Genomic DNA, 16,430 nt, shown 5'->3' on the forward strand with positions numbered 1-16,430 from the left:
CCCTCTGTCATCTTTCTGCAGCTTTTGATGCTATCGACTAGTCCTCTTCTTGGATACTGTACTCTTCTTTGGCTTCTGTAACACTATTCTTTCTTGGTCCTCCTTCTTGTCTCCTCATACCTGAGTCTTCTTTACCGTCCCCTCCGTGTAGTTGTTACTGAAGGTTTTGTTTTGGATTCTTCTCTCCTTCCTCCAAGTTCTCACTTAGAAAGATCTCATCAGCTGTTCAATTATAGCTAGGCAGATAACTTTCAAATCCATGTATTCAGAACTAATATCTGTCCTTAACCCCCTTCTCACATTGATAGAAGTCCCCTTTGTTGTTAGTCATTTTCAGTTGTGTCTGACTCTTCATGACCTCTTTTGGGGTCTTCTTGGCAAAAATAGTGGAGTGGTTTTGCCATTTCTTTCTTCAGCTCATTTTATAGCTCTGGAAACTGAGGCAAATAGAAATAAAGTGACTTGCCCAGGGTCACACAGCTAGTAAATGTCTAAGCCTGGATTTGAATTCACAAAGATGCATCTTCCTGACTCTAGGCCAGGCACTCTATCTACTACACTACCTAGCTGCCCTGCTGGCAGTTCCCTAGATCCTTTAATATCAATATGACCAAAACAACTGATTTCCACTGTGTGGTGTTTATTACATTTGCCTCATATGTGAGAGGTCACCATTTTGAAGCTAGCAGAAGCAAAGTAAATTCTGCTTTTGAGGTAGCATGGCACAGTGGATAAGACCCTGGAACTGGAATCTGGAAGACCTGGATTCATGTATCAGGTCAGAAATGCATTAGCTGTACAGGTTACTTTATTCCTCTGTTTTAATTTCCTCATTTGTAAAGTGATGGAACTGGGATCAAATGTCTTACAAGAGCCCTTCTAGCTCTAAACCTATCCTCCTACCATTTCATTATCTTCTACTTTAAAGATTGTTCTCCTCTAAACTTTACTATATTTTATTTTAGGGTACCACAATTTTCCCATTCACTCAGGTTCATAAATTTAGCGACTTCCCTTTCCCTCACTACCATGTGCTTTCCTTCTACTTAGTTTAATACTTCTGTGGATCTGTGATCTCATCTATGTGAGTATTCACTCCACATGTACAGATTAAAATCCACTAATGCCTTTTCATCCTTCGTTGTTCCTCAGCAGAGAATCTGTTTTCCAGGACCAAGAATCATAAAGTAAATAAAAGTACATAAAATCAGAATTTAGATACATGCATAGACAACTTTTGGTCCTGGAAAACAGGTAAAGAAATATACTTTCTTCCTTCTCAGAACAGAGCCACTGATCTATCAATATGAGGCAAATAATGTCAGATATAATTAGTGTGTTGGGTTGTTTTGGTTAACTGTTTTTACTTGTTAAAAGAGCTCTATTTGCTGGGATTAGTACTGAAAATGACAGTAATATAAAAAAGTATCAGTAAAACTTTTATTAAAATGTGACTACAAATATTTTGGTATTTGTGTGGCATTTATTTGGTATTTAGTGCCTGTCTTTGACTTTCACGGGTCTACATGCCTAGCAGTGATATCATTGGGTCAAAAGTGCCCTTTTTTTTTTTTAAGTGAGCAATTCTTCCCTTTCTAAATTATCACAGAACATCCTTTTGGTCTTTTAGAATTTTGCCAGAAGTTGAAGGTCTATAGTTAATAGATTTTTACCTCTTCCCAGTTTTGAAAATTGGGGTATTTTCCTTTCTCCAATCTTGTAACACCTCTCTTATTATCTATAGCCTTTCAGAGACCACTGATAGAAGCACTATAATAATTGCATGTGCTAATTTTTTTACTGCCTTGGTATGTAGTTGGTCTGTGTCTGGTGACCTAAATTCATTGAAGTCAGCTAGAGTCTCTCTTACCACCTAATCATTTATTTTTAGGTTTCCATTTTGTCCCTTGTGCTTCCCAGGTCAAAGGTCACTCTCAGAAGAGAAGACAAAAACAGAATTTGAGTTGGATAAATTAGCCTTCTCTGTTATCAGATCAGTCTTTTCCACCTCTCCCACACTACACACAAACCCTGTCCCATACATCCTAGTTTTGTCATTAAAAGTTGCCTTGGAGATCCACTGCAGAATGAAAACAAGTCTGTATTATATCATAGAGAGCAGGAATCTGTCTTTATCATTTGTACAATTTTCAGTGTTCAACATACATTCAAAAAGTCTAGAGGATGACTGATTTAAGGCCTCCAGGATGAAGGGTCATTACATGACCAGAATTGTTCTTACTTATATGACTTTTTTTCTCCTCCCTCAGATGTCCCTGTTTCTCAGGTTTCTTCTCATCAGCAGGGGGACCTCCTCAGGGACCAGACAGAGATATCAGTTTTTGATTCTACTCAATCCCAGGTAAGCTATGATTCCTCTGTTCTCTCTGACATACAGCTCTATCCTCATCCATCCATTGGTTCTCCCTGATTTTGCCTTTATCCTCTCTTTTCCTGGAGGCATCCCCAGGATCTGAGCCTGAAATATCTGGGAAGCTTCCTTATCTCTGTTGTTTTTTCCTGTTCTCTTTGAATAACATTTCTCCACTTTCTTCATCATCTATTTAGACATCCTTAGCCCCCATTTATCAGGCACTTTCCTCTCCATTGTCATGGAGTTATGGTGGTTAGACTATAGGTTACATTATTTAATTTTACCTGAGCTGTTTTCTTGACAATTCGTTTGCTCATTTTTTATTGATTTCCCAGTATATTCCCCACAGCAGCTATTTCACACTGTCTCCATTTGTTTTCAGAAATTTTTTTATAAATTAAATAACATTGTCAACAAAAGACAGTCAAAGAAAATGAATAATGACATCATAAGTAAAAGTATAAAGTTCAAACTCTGTGTAGTTTACACTTTAATAAAATTATAGGATTTAGAACTAGCAAAGACTTAGAAATCATTTAGTCCAGTGCCTAAATTTTACAAACGAGAGATCCAAAGAAGAGAAGTGACTTGCCCAAAGTCATAGGGCTAATAAGTGTTAGAACTAGGACTCAGATATAGGTTTTTATAGTTTTTTAACTCTGAAGTCCTGTGCTCCCTCTACAGTATCACATATTCACATAAAAGGCAGCTAGACGGCACAGTAGATAGAGCACACGTCTGGAATCAGGAAGTACTAAGCTCAAATCCAGCCTTAGACACTTACTAGCTGAGTGACCCTGGGCAAGTCACTTAATCCCTGTTTGCCTTAGTTTCCCCATCTGTAGAATGGGGATAATAATAACACCAACCTCCCAGGGTTGTTAGAAGAATGAAGTCAGATAATACTTGCATAGTACATAACAAAGTGCCTGGCCCACAGTAAGTGCTATATAAATGTTAGCTTTTGTTATTGCTGTTATATCTACATGAACCAGGAAACAAGTATGGCAGGGTACACAATTGGAAGATTAGAGTAAGGAGAGAATAGATTTATTTTTCATATGCTCAGTCAGAACTGGAATATCTGCTAGATTCACAGGAACCATATCTAGGGACCTCCTCAAGATTAACCATGTAAAGCAGGTAGCCTACCTCTCCTGTCTTGCACCAAGATTTTCCCTACATAGGGCTTCAAATGTATAAGCCATGTAAATGCTTAAATAGAGTTGAATGCCCTAGGGAAAACTGTTTGGTTGGTTATCTTTCAACCTCAAAGAGCATCAAAATGATATCATTCTGGTGGGGTCAAGGTACAGTGTGTCTGACTGACTGATCAGACCACTATGAACTCAGAAGGCTGTACCACAAGTCAGGTACAAATAGTCCATGTGAACATGTAGAGTGGAGATGTCTCTGAATTTGTACATCTCACATTTCTTTTGAACTAATACAGTTCTGCTTTGCTCATAGAGCACATGCTTTAATTACATTCTTTGAGACAGGCATGCGTTGCTGGGCAATCCAGTGCCAGTATCTCTCATGTCACACAAATGATTCAAAAGTTCTTCAAAGAGACCTTGAGAACATCCTCGTATTATTTCTTTTGACCTGCATGTGAGTGCTTGCCTTCTGTGAGTTCTCTCTAAAATAGTATTTTAGGCAAACAGTACATTTGACATTTGAACAACATGGCCGGCCCACCAGAGTTCTGATCTCTGCAGTAGAGTTATCCACTGCATTCAAAATCTCTCCATTTGCTGTCACCAGTGGGGTGAAGCAGGACTCTGTGTTTGTTCCCATGCTTTTTAGCTTGATGTTTTCAGTGATGCTGGACACCTTCAGCAAGGATAAAAATAGCATCAAGGTCAACTGCTGCACTGACAGGAAATTATTTGAAACTGGAAAAAGTTACAAGCTAAGACTAAAGTGGAAGGAGAGCTAATGCGTGACTTTTTGTTCACAGATGATTGTGCACTCAGTGCAGCCTCTGAGACTGAGATGCAACAAAGCATGCATCAGTTCTCTGCTGCCTGTGCTTCTTTGGCCTGTCAATTAACAGTAAGAAAACAGAGGTTCTCCACCAGCACAACACCATGCATATGTGAAACTGCTGGTTACAGCAAATGGACTGGTTATGAAATACACCTCTTCTCAATAGAGATGGTGCGCTGTAAGGAAGGAATGAGGCATATGGTGTCAGATATGATCAGTGCTTTGATTGAGATATATATATATATATATATATATATATATTTGTTACCAGGGACAACTATATTGCAAGAGATAAGAGGAATAGGAAATGATTGCAAATTTTTTTTTATTGAAAAAAAGGCATTTTTTTGAAAAGATCAATCAGAAAAAAACATCTCATTCGATTTTCAACTCCCAAACTGACAGCTGTACCTTTTATCTCTCTCGCAATTCCAGATCCAATTTCCAGACCTGTTTCTATTTAAATGTTCTACTGATGGGGTATTTGTGGCTTGGGCCTGAGCCCTAAGACCATGTGTCTGGAAGCAACCCAGGCCCCTGTGAGAAAATCTTTTCTTGTTACAGGCACATACAGATATGACCCTGTAATTCCTCAGATAAAGGTTATCAGTACATAGGGGTGCTGGCTCAAGGACCTTTCCCCACAGTCCATGCCTCTGGCAAACCTTTGTATAAACAGAATTATCTTGTCTCTCCAATAAAGCTATTTCTGTTGACTCCCTGAATTTTCCCATCCATCCCAGAAGCTCAGATCACAGCCACTTGCATCTAAGGCATCTGAACTTCCATGCATATTCCTTAGAAGACCCCAGATCACCTAATTAGCATACTTGGTATTCCCTTCCATGTCCCTTTTTGCATATAAGCACTAGCATCATCCTCATTAGCTTGCAGATTCCCTAAGAATTTTGCCTGCTTGCTTCTATGTTGCACACAATAAACTTTGCCACTTGACTGGAAGGCAGTTTGAGTGCGTGCATTCATTCTAGGTGACAATGCCCTGTAGACATTCTGAGGATCACTGCCATCATCCAGACTGCACCAATCATGCTTTTCAGGCTTACTACGTTTTATCTTAATGTGTCTCCCTGCCTGTAGTGCCCTCTTTTCTTTCAGTATTTATTCATCCCCTTTAATTCTGTACCATGTAAATAAGGCACAATACCCCATAGAGCGTATTCCCACCATTTACTTGTTTCTTCTATGTTCTGATTTATATACGCTGTCTCCCCTTCACAAGCCCCCTGAGGTCAAGGACCATATTTGCTTTTTCTTTATATGCCTAGCACTTAGTATAATACTTGGCATACAGTAAGCACATAATAGTTGCTTGTTGCTTGCTTGCGTGATTATACTCTTAAGTCAAGACCCATTTCAAGTATTTTCTCCATGAAGCCTTCACTGATTATATGTCAATGAATACTTCTTCCTTTGGACTTATTTGGTACTTAGAATATAGTACTTTGTATTTTATATGTATATTAGATATACTAGGTCATAGGGAGGAGAATAGATGGGGGGATTGGACAAGTGGAAGTATAACACTCCCTCCCCACCCTCCTCATGTTGCCTTCTTGTATAGAGGCAAAAGTCTGTTACCTCACAGCACTCTGAGACTGGAAGCTTCAAGTCAGGAAGACCTGACTCCATCAACTCATGCCAGTTATTAGCTCTGTGGTGCTAGGCCTGACATTTACGTTCTCAATTTCATTTTCCCTCTCTATAAAACAGATAAAAATGCCTTGGGAATCTACCTGCAGGCTTGTTGTGGGGCTCCATTAAGATTAAGTATATGAAGCACTTTGCAAACTTTACTGAAAGAGGGTGGTGCACACCCCCAACTCCAGGGAATGTAACCAGCAAGATGCCTTTCACCCTGGTATCTTTGTCAGGTAAAAATGCCTTTGGGCACAGCATTGGTCAAAAGTCTAAACTTTGTGTGAACAAGTCCTGGACGCTTCTGCTGAATCAATCAGTCAATCTAAGGGGTGAGCAGAATTTCAGGAGTACCAAATGCTTCAGTCATTGGATGAAATCAGATGATGCTATAAAAGAAAGGTATTTAAATTGATTGAAAAAAAATTAGACATATTCCACGGCCTATATAAGAAAGGAAGCGCTAGTAACTTGTTCAGGAACTTCCAGTCTTGAGGTGATGGACTCTTGCTTCTATACAAGAAGGCAACAAGGGGAGGATTGGGAGGGAGTGTTATACTCTCACCTATCCCCTCCCCTCATCTATTCCCTTCCCTGTGACCTAGTGTCACTCTTGTGATGTTTGGAAGATCCTGAATTCCATTTGGCCTCAGCAGCAATATCTGATGACAACATTTTCATGAAGGCTTTAAGAAACACATTAAAATTAAACTAGGCACACTGAAAAAAGGCATCTTCTGGACTCTATAAAGGCCACTAACCCTCTTCAAAACACAGATATGACTTAGGAAATTTGCATGAGGAATCTGAAGGGAGAAAAATATTTCCAATAATCCAAAGATATGATTTTATCCTTTGACCAAATGAGCTCTCCAAATTTGAGTCTACTCTGTAGGGGTGTACGTGCATGGGGAGTGTACCACCATGTTGGATGAGTATCCTTGTTAAACCTTGCTAGGTAAATACCTTCCAGTAAAAAGCTAATTAACTCCAGCAGACTAATTGATTATCAGTGAGAGACAATCCAGACAATTTTATGAGCAGTAATACTAGAAAATACCTCAGCCCCTCAGAGTTATCTCTGATACTCTGGAAACCCTAATTTGAGTCAGACTGTGGCATTAATATCAGATATTGTTTGAGGCAAATAAATGGTACAGTGGTTAGAGTGCTGGACAGTCAGGAAGACCTGAGTTCAAATTTGTCGCCAGGCACTTAATAGCATTGTGACCCTGGCAAGTCACTTAACTTTTGTTTGCTTCAGTTTCCCCATCTGTAAAATGGGGATGGTAATAATGCCTACCTCCCAGAATTGTGAGGATCAAATAAAAAAATACAGTTAGGTCCAGTTAGGTGCAAATAATGAATCCCATTAAATTGGAATCTTTAAATTCATACTATTTGAGGTTATTGGTATATGTAAGACATAGTAATTGGTCCTGTCCAATAAAAATGCAGTGAAAAAAATTTTAAATGTTTTTTATTTGCTTAGTAATGTAACATCATAGCAAAGAATCAGAAACAGATTTATTTCTGATTCAGGATTATTACAAAGTAATAACAATTGTACAAAGCATAATTTTTTAACTTAAAAATTAATGAATGTAATACCCAAAGATAAGCCTACGTTCATACTATGACAAAAATTTCATTTTTTTCATTTGAAGTATTTTAGCAAGGATAGACTGAACTGCGTTTTTCTTTAAATCTTCATACATATGCTGGTGTAGGTGCAAAAAGCCTTTATCTTTCAGCAAATATGCATACTCCCATTCTCACACAGTGAATCAAGGACAGTTGGATGACTTGGGGCATTATCTAAAAATCATAATGCCTTGAATGCTCTAGTAATATCTCTAGAATATTTTTCAGTAGTTGGGCTAAATAACTTAAAAACAAATCTTTGAAAAAACTACTTAGTGATGATCCATGCTTTCTTATTTGATCTTGAAAGAATTTGAAGTAATTATTTCATGGTTATAGCCTCTCTGACCACAAGGGTTTTGGAGCAAGCATTGGTTTTGAATTAAATTCCTTTTCTTTATTACCTCCCAATAAAAATATCAAATCATCCTGAGACACTTTCAATTCAGGTTTTGTTTTGTTTTGTTTTGGTTAAGAAAGTTAGTTCTAAAAGGTATGGTTTTCCAGAATAAGCTTGCTTTATCCACACTAAAATTTTGTGATCAATGGATCCACTTTCTTATATTTTCTTAAAAATATCAGAATATATAGCCACCTTGTCTTCTGTACTGGCTCCCTCTCCTATAATTTGAACATTAATTGATTGAACCAAAAGTAAGTTTCTTTACTGTCTGGACTGTGGGGAGAGTGTGATACTAATTTTGTTCAGCTCTGCCTCACTTGAACCCAGTTCACTCCCAAATGACAACATTACCCTTGTGATATCATTGGTCCTCTTTGAAAAAAGATGAACGGTAATCTGTGAGTAGTAGGAGCTGCCCTCTGGGAACCCAACCTGCCAGTTCAAGTTGTGCAATGCTTCTATTTCCCCATCTCTTTCTCCCACCTTGCATGTGGGTCCCTCTCTTCACTTGAGGTGTCATACCCTTATGTGTGGGTGCTCTATCCAAAAGAATGTAACTTTTGGTTACTTATATTTTGTAAGATATCTTGGTGTTTGGAGACTAGACTTTCAAAAAAAATTATATTTATTTTATTATTGTTGTTTTCTTAGAAAGGTGAGACAGTTTACTCTTTGTGCTGTGCAGTTTTCATTTATGATTTCTTAAAGTATAGCTCTGAAAAACAATCTTTTAAAAAGTCCATTGTGATTCAGATGAAGCAACTTGACTATGCCTTTAAACCCTAATCACTCTGGCTTTCTCTGAATAGACAATAATATGTCTCAGTTGAAGCCTTTGTTGCTCATTGTTTGGGTTTTGACGGCTTAGAACAAGTGCAAATGGCAATTGAGTCTTCCCCTCCCAGACTGATACTTTTGGTAATGTAGTAAAATCATTGAATGGGCATTGCCTCAAACTGAGATGTGGGAAAGACCTTAATTTAAAAAAAACAAGAACAACAAGGTCTCCTGGGCCATTACCATTTGTCTTGGCTCTTGTCTTGCTGATGAGGCATGGAAGGGGCTGGGGGGTAGTACAGGAACTCCAAGACTGGAGCTCCCTGCATGGGCCATCTGGAGAAGAATTCAGGTATTCAAACATTCTTGAGGTCAAGGTAAAGATTTGTTCCGCTTTTCAGTGGGTAAGAAATCTTAGGGAACCTGCAACCTTAGAGGGGTAGAGGTAAAATTTATATAGGATATTCCACAGTATAACATGTGCCAGATATGCTAATTAGTGATTCAGAGTGGGATTAGGGAGTGGTTAATGAGTGGTTAGTTCTTAAAGGAACATGCACTTTTGGTGTCTACTGTGTAGGTATTTTACCCAGAGTTAATTGGGAAATAGCCCAAAGGGGCGCTATATGGAGGTATGGTTTAAGGCCTGAAACATCATTATGTCAACTAATTGTCAGGGCTGACTGAGGAATACCAGGCTGCTCTCATCAATGTCTTGTTAGACAAGATAAATGTAAGGGAGTATATGTATGTCTAAGTCTAGGATACATGTGATTGGTCAGTGAGTAGTAAGTGTTTTTATGACTCAATACACAGCCCGTTCATCTAGTACACAGCTGGTTCAGCCTACTAAGTTTTGTAGGTGCAGCTAGCTGCTGTATCAGGGAGATAGCTATTGTTGCTGGGGCGGGCTATGTCCTTGGGCTGGGTAGAAACTGCCTGGGATAATGTTTAAGTCTAGAGAGAAATATGATTTTTAAAGAGAAATGTGATTTTAGAATTGGAGTCCAAGCACATGCACCCAAGCACCCCATCATTGCCACTGGACTTTGATGACCCTGGTGGAGAGAGTGAAGCTGATAACTGTGTAGCTCTGCCTCACTGAAACTCAGTTTACTCACAAGTCAAGATATGTCACCCTTGTGATGTCATTGGTCCTCTCTGAGAGCAAAGGATGAACAACTTCAAAGGGTGTGCACGGTTTTAATGCCCTTTGAGGACACTTCCCATTTATTCTCCAGAGTAGTTGTACCATTCACATCTCCTCCAGAAGTACATTACAGAACTTATTTTTCTACTTCCTTTCCAGCATTTCTCATTTTCCTTTTCTGTCATGTTAGTCAATCTGATTGGTATGAGGTGGTACCTCAGATTTAAGTTTCATTTTTCTAATTATTACTAATTTAGAGCATTTTTTTCTCAAGGTTGTTGATAGCACTTTATCAAGTGGGGACTGACTCAGATTCTTAGAAATTTAAAGATTTATTTGTATATATACTTGCTTATGTCTGTCTTAGATATTAGACCTTTTTCAGAGAAACTTGCTGCAAAGGTTTTTTCTCTATTTACCTGTTTCCCTTCTTGTTCGTTTTGTTTATGCAAAAGCTGCAACTCCTTGCTCACCCCACTACTACCCCAAACTCTGACTTTGCCCTTCTGATTTTATTTCTCACTGAAATGTTTGTTTCTCTTAGCCACCAATCATCATCTCCCCCCCGCCCCGTCTTTGATAATCTTCATCATGTTGTTCATGTTTTCCTAATCATCCCAATCATTCCATAACTACATTGTCCCTCTTATCCTCTGTTGTAGTCTTAGTTAGGTGGTGGGCTTGTCCCTGTCGTGAGAAACGAAGTGGTCATGTGCCTTCTGTAGGTCTGCAGAAGAAAGGATCTGATAAATTCATTAACAATAAAATCATTGATTGTGGCTTAATGTGTTACTCCAACTGAGAATATTTGCATTGTAACTATAGCAAAAGCCTTAAACTAAATTTTAGGTTTTCCTTCTTAGCATGTTTGAAAGTCAGCAGACATTTATTAAGAGCTTGCTGTGTGCCATACACACTTGTGAGGGCACAAAGAAAACCTAAAATAGTTGCTTGTGCCATTCTTGTTAGACCAATCCACTGTCCTTGTCTGGACAGCACTGGACAAGGTTTTATAAATACTTGTTGGTTAATTTCATTTACAAGAATTAGTGAGGTATCTCTTTACTCTGATGTTTGTGTTGGTGCCTTTGTACAAGCTACTACTTCTTTCCTCCCCATTCCTAAAATTCCTTCACTCCTCCCTTCTGCCTACTAGAATCCCTAGTTACCTTTTCCTTTGAAGCTCCTGTAGAAGATGTTTCCTGATCTTCCCCTTCCCACATTAAGCTAGGGCTTCCCTTTCTCCCATCCATGGTGAAATTAATGCATATTTCCTTTCTATATGTATTATATATACATGTACATATATGTACATATATATGAGTGTACATATATGTGTGTGTGTGTATATATATATACTTAGCTCCGTATTTCTCCCATCAGTTGTAAATTTCCTGAAGGCCAGGATTTTTTTCATTTTTGCTTTTGTATCTTCATTGCTTAGAACAGTATTTAACACAAGATCGGCACTTAGTAAATGCTTATTGATTGATTGATCTTTTCATAATTCAGATATCAGTGAAGACTGAGGAAGAAACGAAGTTCCTTGTTTCAGAAGAGTGGCAGTGTTTCGACCCAGCTCAGAAGGATACATGTGGGAATGTGGCACAGACAAACTTTAGGAACCTTGACTTGCTAAGTAAGGAAATACCACTGGTACCCCTCCAACCCTGACTTTGCCTTTTTGATTCTACTTTCCTCACATTTTTGATAACCATCTTCTCTTGTTAATTATCTGTTACCACTGTTTCCTGCCTTCTCTAACCCTCCATGCTTCCTCGTCACTCCAGACTCATCTATGTCTGCATTCTATTCTTCTCATCTTTCTAGTCTTCTTCTACCTATGACCTTTTCTAGTGATCTTGTTCCTCATTCTGTGGGTCAGTGCATAGCTCCTCTTAACACCTCTCCCAGTGCCCTAGCCATATCTTCATCTTCATAGTTAAAATCTTTCATATTGTTTAAAGATATCCTTGTGTGACCCCTTTCCCTCTTCTCTTTATCTGACCCTTTTCAAATACTTTCTGTCGTCTGCACCCTATCTCTTTAGTACTTCTTTTTTACTTTCTTTTCCTCTTTCTCCATATTTTGCAAGTAAGTCATGCACTACCATCATACCTATTTTATTTGGATCATCTTATTCCCTTTATGTTAGGTTTATTTCTCCTAGAGTAGGGAACAGGTAACATTTGTATTTTTTTTATTATTTTAGCTGGAGAGGTCACGATTAAAGATGGAACGTTGCTTCCAAAGCAAGCAATATCTAAAGAAATAGACTCACAAGAAGAGGTCTCTAGTGCACTCAAAAGGTATGTTATCTGAGTTACCAGAGTTAAGAACCTTGCGAATAACAAGTTAGAAAGCAGGCAAGACAGTACTGTGTGATAGATAAGGGAAAAACTTCATTGAAAATTTCAAATTAAAGCTTCTGAATACTTCTTATATTTATAGAATTTCTGCCTTGTATTTGGTGATCATCTTTGCATATCAAAGGCAGATAAGAAGCTAGCTCTGTCTGTCCTCTGTCTCACCTGTAAATATATGTATATATATGTATTTTTCCATAATGTTTATTTTGGGGGTCATGCATGTCTATCGTCCAGTAGTTTTGATCTAACATCATTATTTATGTTACAGTAGAATTCTCTTCATGAAGTTTTCTTATAACATATTACTTAGAGCAGTTCTAACAAAGAGGTTTCAAAACACATTTTCCCTCTTTGTCTTCTTATAGATTCCTCCTAAATTACAAAACACACAACTTCTTCTTGATTCCATAGGGAGAAGGACTGCATAATGAGACGTTTCCCAAATATGTGTTTTGTGTCTATCTACATTTATATATGCAAATATATGTATATGTGTATATGCATGTTTTTTTAATCCCCACACATATTGCATGGTGACACCATTATCCCTTCACTCTAACTTGCCTTCAGTGTGGTAGGTCTAGATTCTCAGAGATAAACAACTACCCTACTATTCCCCTCAGACTCTCAGGGTCTAAGAAGTAATCCTGTAGAGGGGAAATACATTTTCCCTATCGACATACTAACAGTTGAGCCTCTATCCAGTGTATTTTTAGACATCTAAGTGGCAGAGTGGATAGAGTGATGGATCTGGATTCAGGAAGACCTGAGTTCAAAGCTAGTCTCAGACACTTACTAGATATGCAAGTCATTTAACCTCTCAACATCAGTTTTCTCATCTGCAAAATATAAAATAAAATCCTCCCAGAGTTGTGAGGATAAAATGAGATATTTGTAAATTGCTTTGTAAACTTTTAAGTGCTATATATATGCTATTATCATTATCATTATTATCATTGTGGTTATAATAATTATTGTCAATTTCTATAACCAGATATTATAATGGTACGTTTAGATATTGAGCATAATCACTTATCTAATAAATAGCCAAAGAAATATCACAGGTACTAATACATTATAATCAGTGCATATGTAATACACATATAGACCTGAGTCACACTTTCCCACTAATGTGTTCAGTATCTATAGTGAAGACTGGGCACACACAGAAACCTGACAGGGAAACTCAAGAGGAAGGAGAATGTATGTGCCCAGGGGAATTCATAACTCTGAATTTCAGGCTTTGATGTTTTGGGTCTGTTCTGGAACATCTGTGTCATATAAAACTACTTCTGTGCTCACTGCTTGTCTGTTGGTTCTCAACACCCCTCAGTGGGCAAATCCTCTTCTGTTATTTAAACATAGCATTTACAAGCTCTTTTGAATCACTGTCACTCTTGACAGGATTTTTAGAAAGCACCACTTCATGGGAGAAGCAATTCCCTTTAAGCCAAAGAACTACAAAGCTCATCTGGGTATCTCTGGGATATGGAGATTACCCTATACAGTTATTCATTCACTTGGATGCTGGCTTATCTGATCAGAATTGAACTTACAGTAGCACAGCTCAGGTTAACTCTTTGGGTCAGGCAAACAAATCTACCTGGAGAGAATCAGTGAAAATGTTCTGAATGGGAATGCGGGGTGTCATGTGCAAAGAAAGGCCAGTGTTGTGAGATCAGAGTATATGGAGCAAAGTAAGGTCTAGGAAAACAGGAAAGGTAAGGGTAGGTTATGAAGGACTTTAAGAGTCAAACAAAAGATTTTATTGAATTCTGGAATTTATTAAATAAGGGGTTATATGGTCAGACCTGCACTCTAGGAAGATTATTTGCCTGCTGAGTGAAGGATAGATTGGAGTGGGGAAAGACTTGAGGCAGGGTATTGCTGGTAATAAAGGTAATGAAGGCATGCATTAGGATGGTCATAGTATCAGAAAAGAGGAGGCATATTTGAGAGGTATGAAGGTAGAAGTGATAGGAGTTAGTTGACAGTTGATTGCATAAGGGAGTGAAAGCAAGAAATTGAGAATGACTTCTGTGATGAGAACCTGGAGCCAATGATGTGCCCTTAACAGTATTAGAGAAGTTGGAAAGCAGAAGTTTATTTTTAGATATTTTTAATTTAGAATGTGTACAGGACAGCTAGTTCAAGGTGGCAGTTGAGAATATTAGACTGAAGCTGGGAGAGAAATTAGGAATCAATAAATAAATCTGAGAATCATATCATAAAAATGATGGAAACTAATGAGATAATGAAGTGAAATAATATAGATGGAGAAGAGAAGAAGGCCCAGGACAGAGCCTTGAATGACACCCATTGTTTTAATGGGCAAGGTGTAGATGAAAGTCCCTCTAGAGAGACAGGAGAAACAGTCATAGATGTAGAAAGAGGACTAGGGGAAAGCAGTGGCATTAAAATCTAAGGAAAAGGGAATATCAAAGAGAAGAAGCTGATAATAATATCAAGGTTGGAGAGAGGTCAAGAGTAATCAGTATTGAAAAAAGTATATTATATCTGACAAGAACATGCAAAGAAGATGGAGAGAGCAGGGAAAGAAAAGGTTTAAAATGAAATGTAAATTGTTACCTAGGGAGTAGGCATTCCAGAAAGCATGTTGGAACAGTTATAGAGCTTTAGACTGGGAAGTTGAGGAGTTTGGATTGAGGAGGATGGGAATGAAGGAGTGATCAGTGAGGGATGAGGTATGGAGTTTGAACAGTGGCAGTCGGGGGTTCAGAATCACTGGAATGGGATGAGTATGACGGTGGGAATGTATTAATCATTGAGGAATGAGTTTATCATTTGTCACGGGTTTGAATGTGGATGGAATTGTTCCAGGGCCTGAGGCAGTTCTATGTGGCTGGAAAGTAGAGGGCTGGAGGAGCCAAGACAACTGCTGTTAAAATATAGGTGACCTAGATTAGAATGGAATGATGGAGGTAAGGCAAGCCCCATGGAGCTGTAGGTGATGAAAGAGTGCCTTGAATGTGATGGAATGCCCCAGGCAAGGCAGGAATGAAGGTGGAAATGTAACAGTGAAGATGTAGATGGAGCATCATGGACCAAATCTGGTGATATCCTGTGTCTATGTAAATCAGTGCTCTTTTGTGTGACTATATTATAGTATGGACATCAAAGAGGGCAAGGGGAGCAGGGGGATAAAGAGGATTATGTGATGTAGTAGCAAGCTAGCAATGAGAGGAAGGTGATCTCTGTGGTCTAAGAAAGAGAAGAGTCTACAGGGTGGTGAATGAGGAGATAGGAAGAAAGACTGAAAAGAGAGGGGAAAGGAAGGAGACCTTATTTTGGTGGTGGGAAAGGGTTCTACTGGTAAGTGCTCCAGTGGGTGAATGGAGATGAAGACCTTACACTCAATAAGATCTATGGAATTTGGTGCTTGAAAAGTCCCCATTGGGAGGAGGAAATGGAGCCCCTGGAGGCAACTGGCATAATCATAGAGTTCATGAATCAAAAAATGAGTATCTAGAGTAGAGAGAGAGGCTGGATAATGGAGATAAATGCAGAGAGAAAGAAAGAGAGATCCTTTTGGAAAGGAGCACAAAAAATTAAATTTTGAAAACTAAGGAATAAGACTAGCTAAAAGGAAGGTGAAGAAGAAAGAGCCTACTTGACAAACTAAGAGAAAGGAAGAAGGGGAAGAATTATATAACCAGAAAAAAGCTGGGGAGAAAATTTTAATTATTTGATTTAATAAGAAAATTTAATTTAATAAACAAGCAAAATCCTAAAGAGTAAGGGATATCAAACAAGAAGGAATTAAGTTAAGGGGAAGAGAGCCAATCAGAGGGGCACCACCATAAAAAAAGATTAAATCAAAGTAGCTGAAGGAACCATAATATTGTATTTACAGCAGAAGGGGTTAAAAAAATTATAGCTTAAAAAAACAATTATAGAGACGGAGGAAAATATAAAACTAACTTTATAGCTTTAAATGGGAATAGATTAAACAGTTCAATAAAATGAAAAAGTGACAGATGGGGTAAGAAAATAAAATCCTCTAACAATCTATTGCTTGCAAGAAACACTTAAAAAACAAAAAAC

The 16,430-nt window shown here is 38.2% G+C and overlaps 1 protein-coding gene across 1 annotated transcript in view; it reads left to right on the top strand.

The window, feature by feature from the left end:
* The window catches only part of PGBD1 (piggyBac transposable element derived 1), a 38,359-nt gene that overhangs the window by 14,958 nt on the left and 6,971 nt on the right, over positions 1 to 16,430 (top strand). The window contains exons 4-6 of the mRNA XM_072640953.1: positions 2,271 to 2,362; positions 11,509 to 11,635; positions 12,209 to 12,305. Of these exons, the coding sequence (XP_072497054.1) occupies positions 2,271 to 2,362; positions 11,509 to 11,635; positions 12,209 to 12,305 (316 nt within the window). The remainder of the gene's footprint in view (positions 1 to 2,270; positions 2,363 to 11,508; positions 11,636 to 12,208; positions 12,306 to 16,430) is intronic.

Source organism: Notamacropus eugenii, chromosome 2, assembly GCF_028372415.1.
Source record: "Notamacropus eugenii isolate mMacEug1 chromosome 2, mMacEug1.pri_v2, whole genome shotgun sequence".
Taxonomy (NCBI): Eukaryota; Metazoa; Chordata; class Mammalia; order Diprotodontia; family Macropodidae; genus Notamacropus; species Notamacropus eugenii.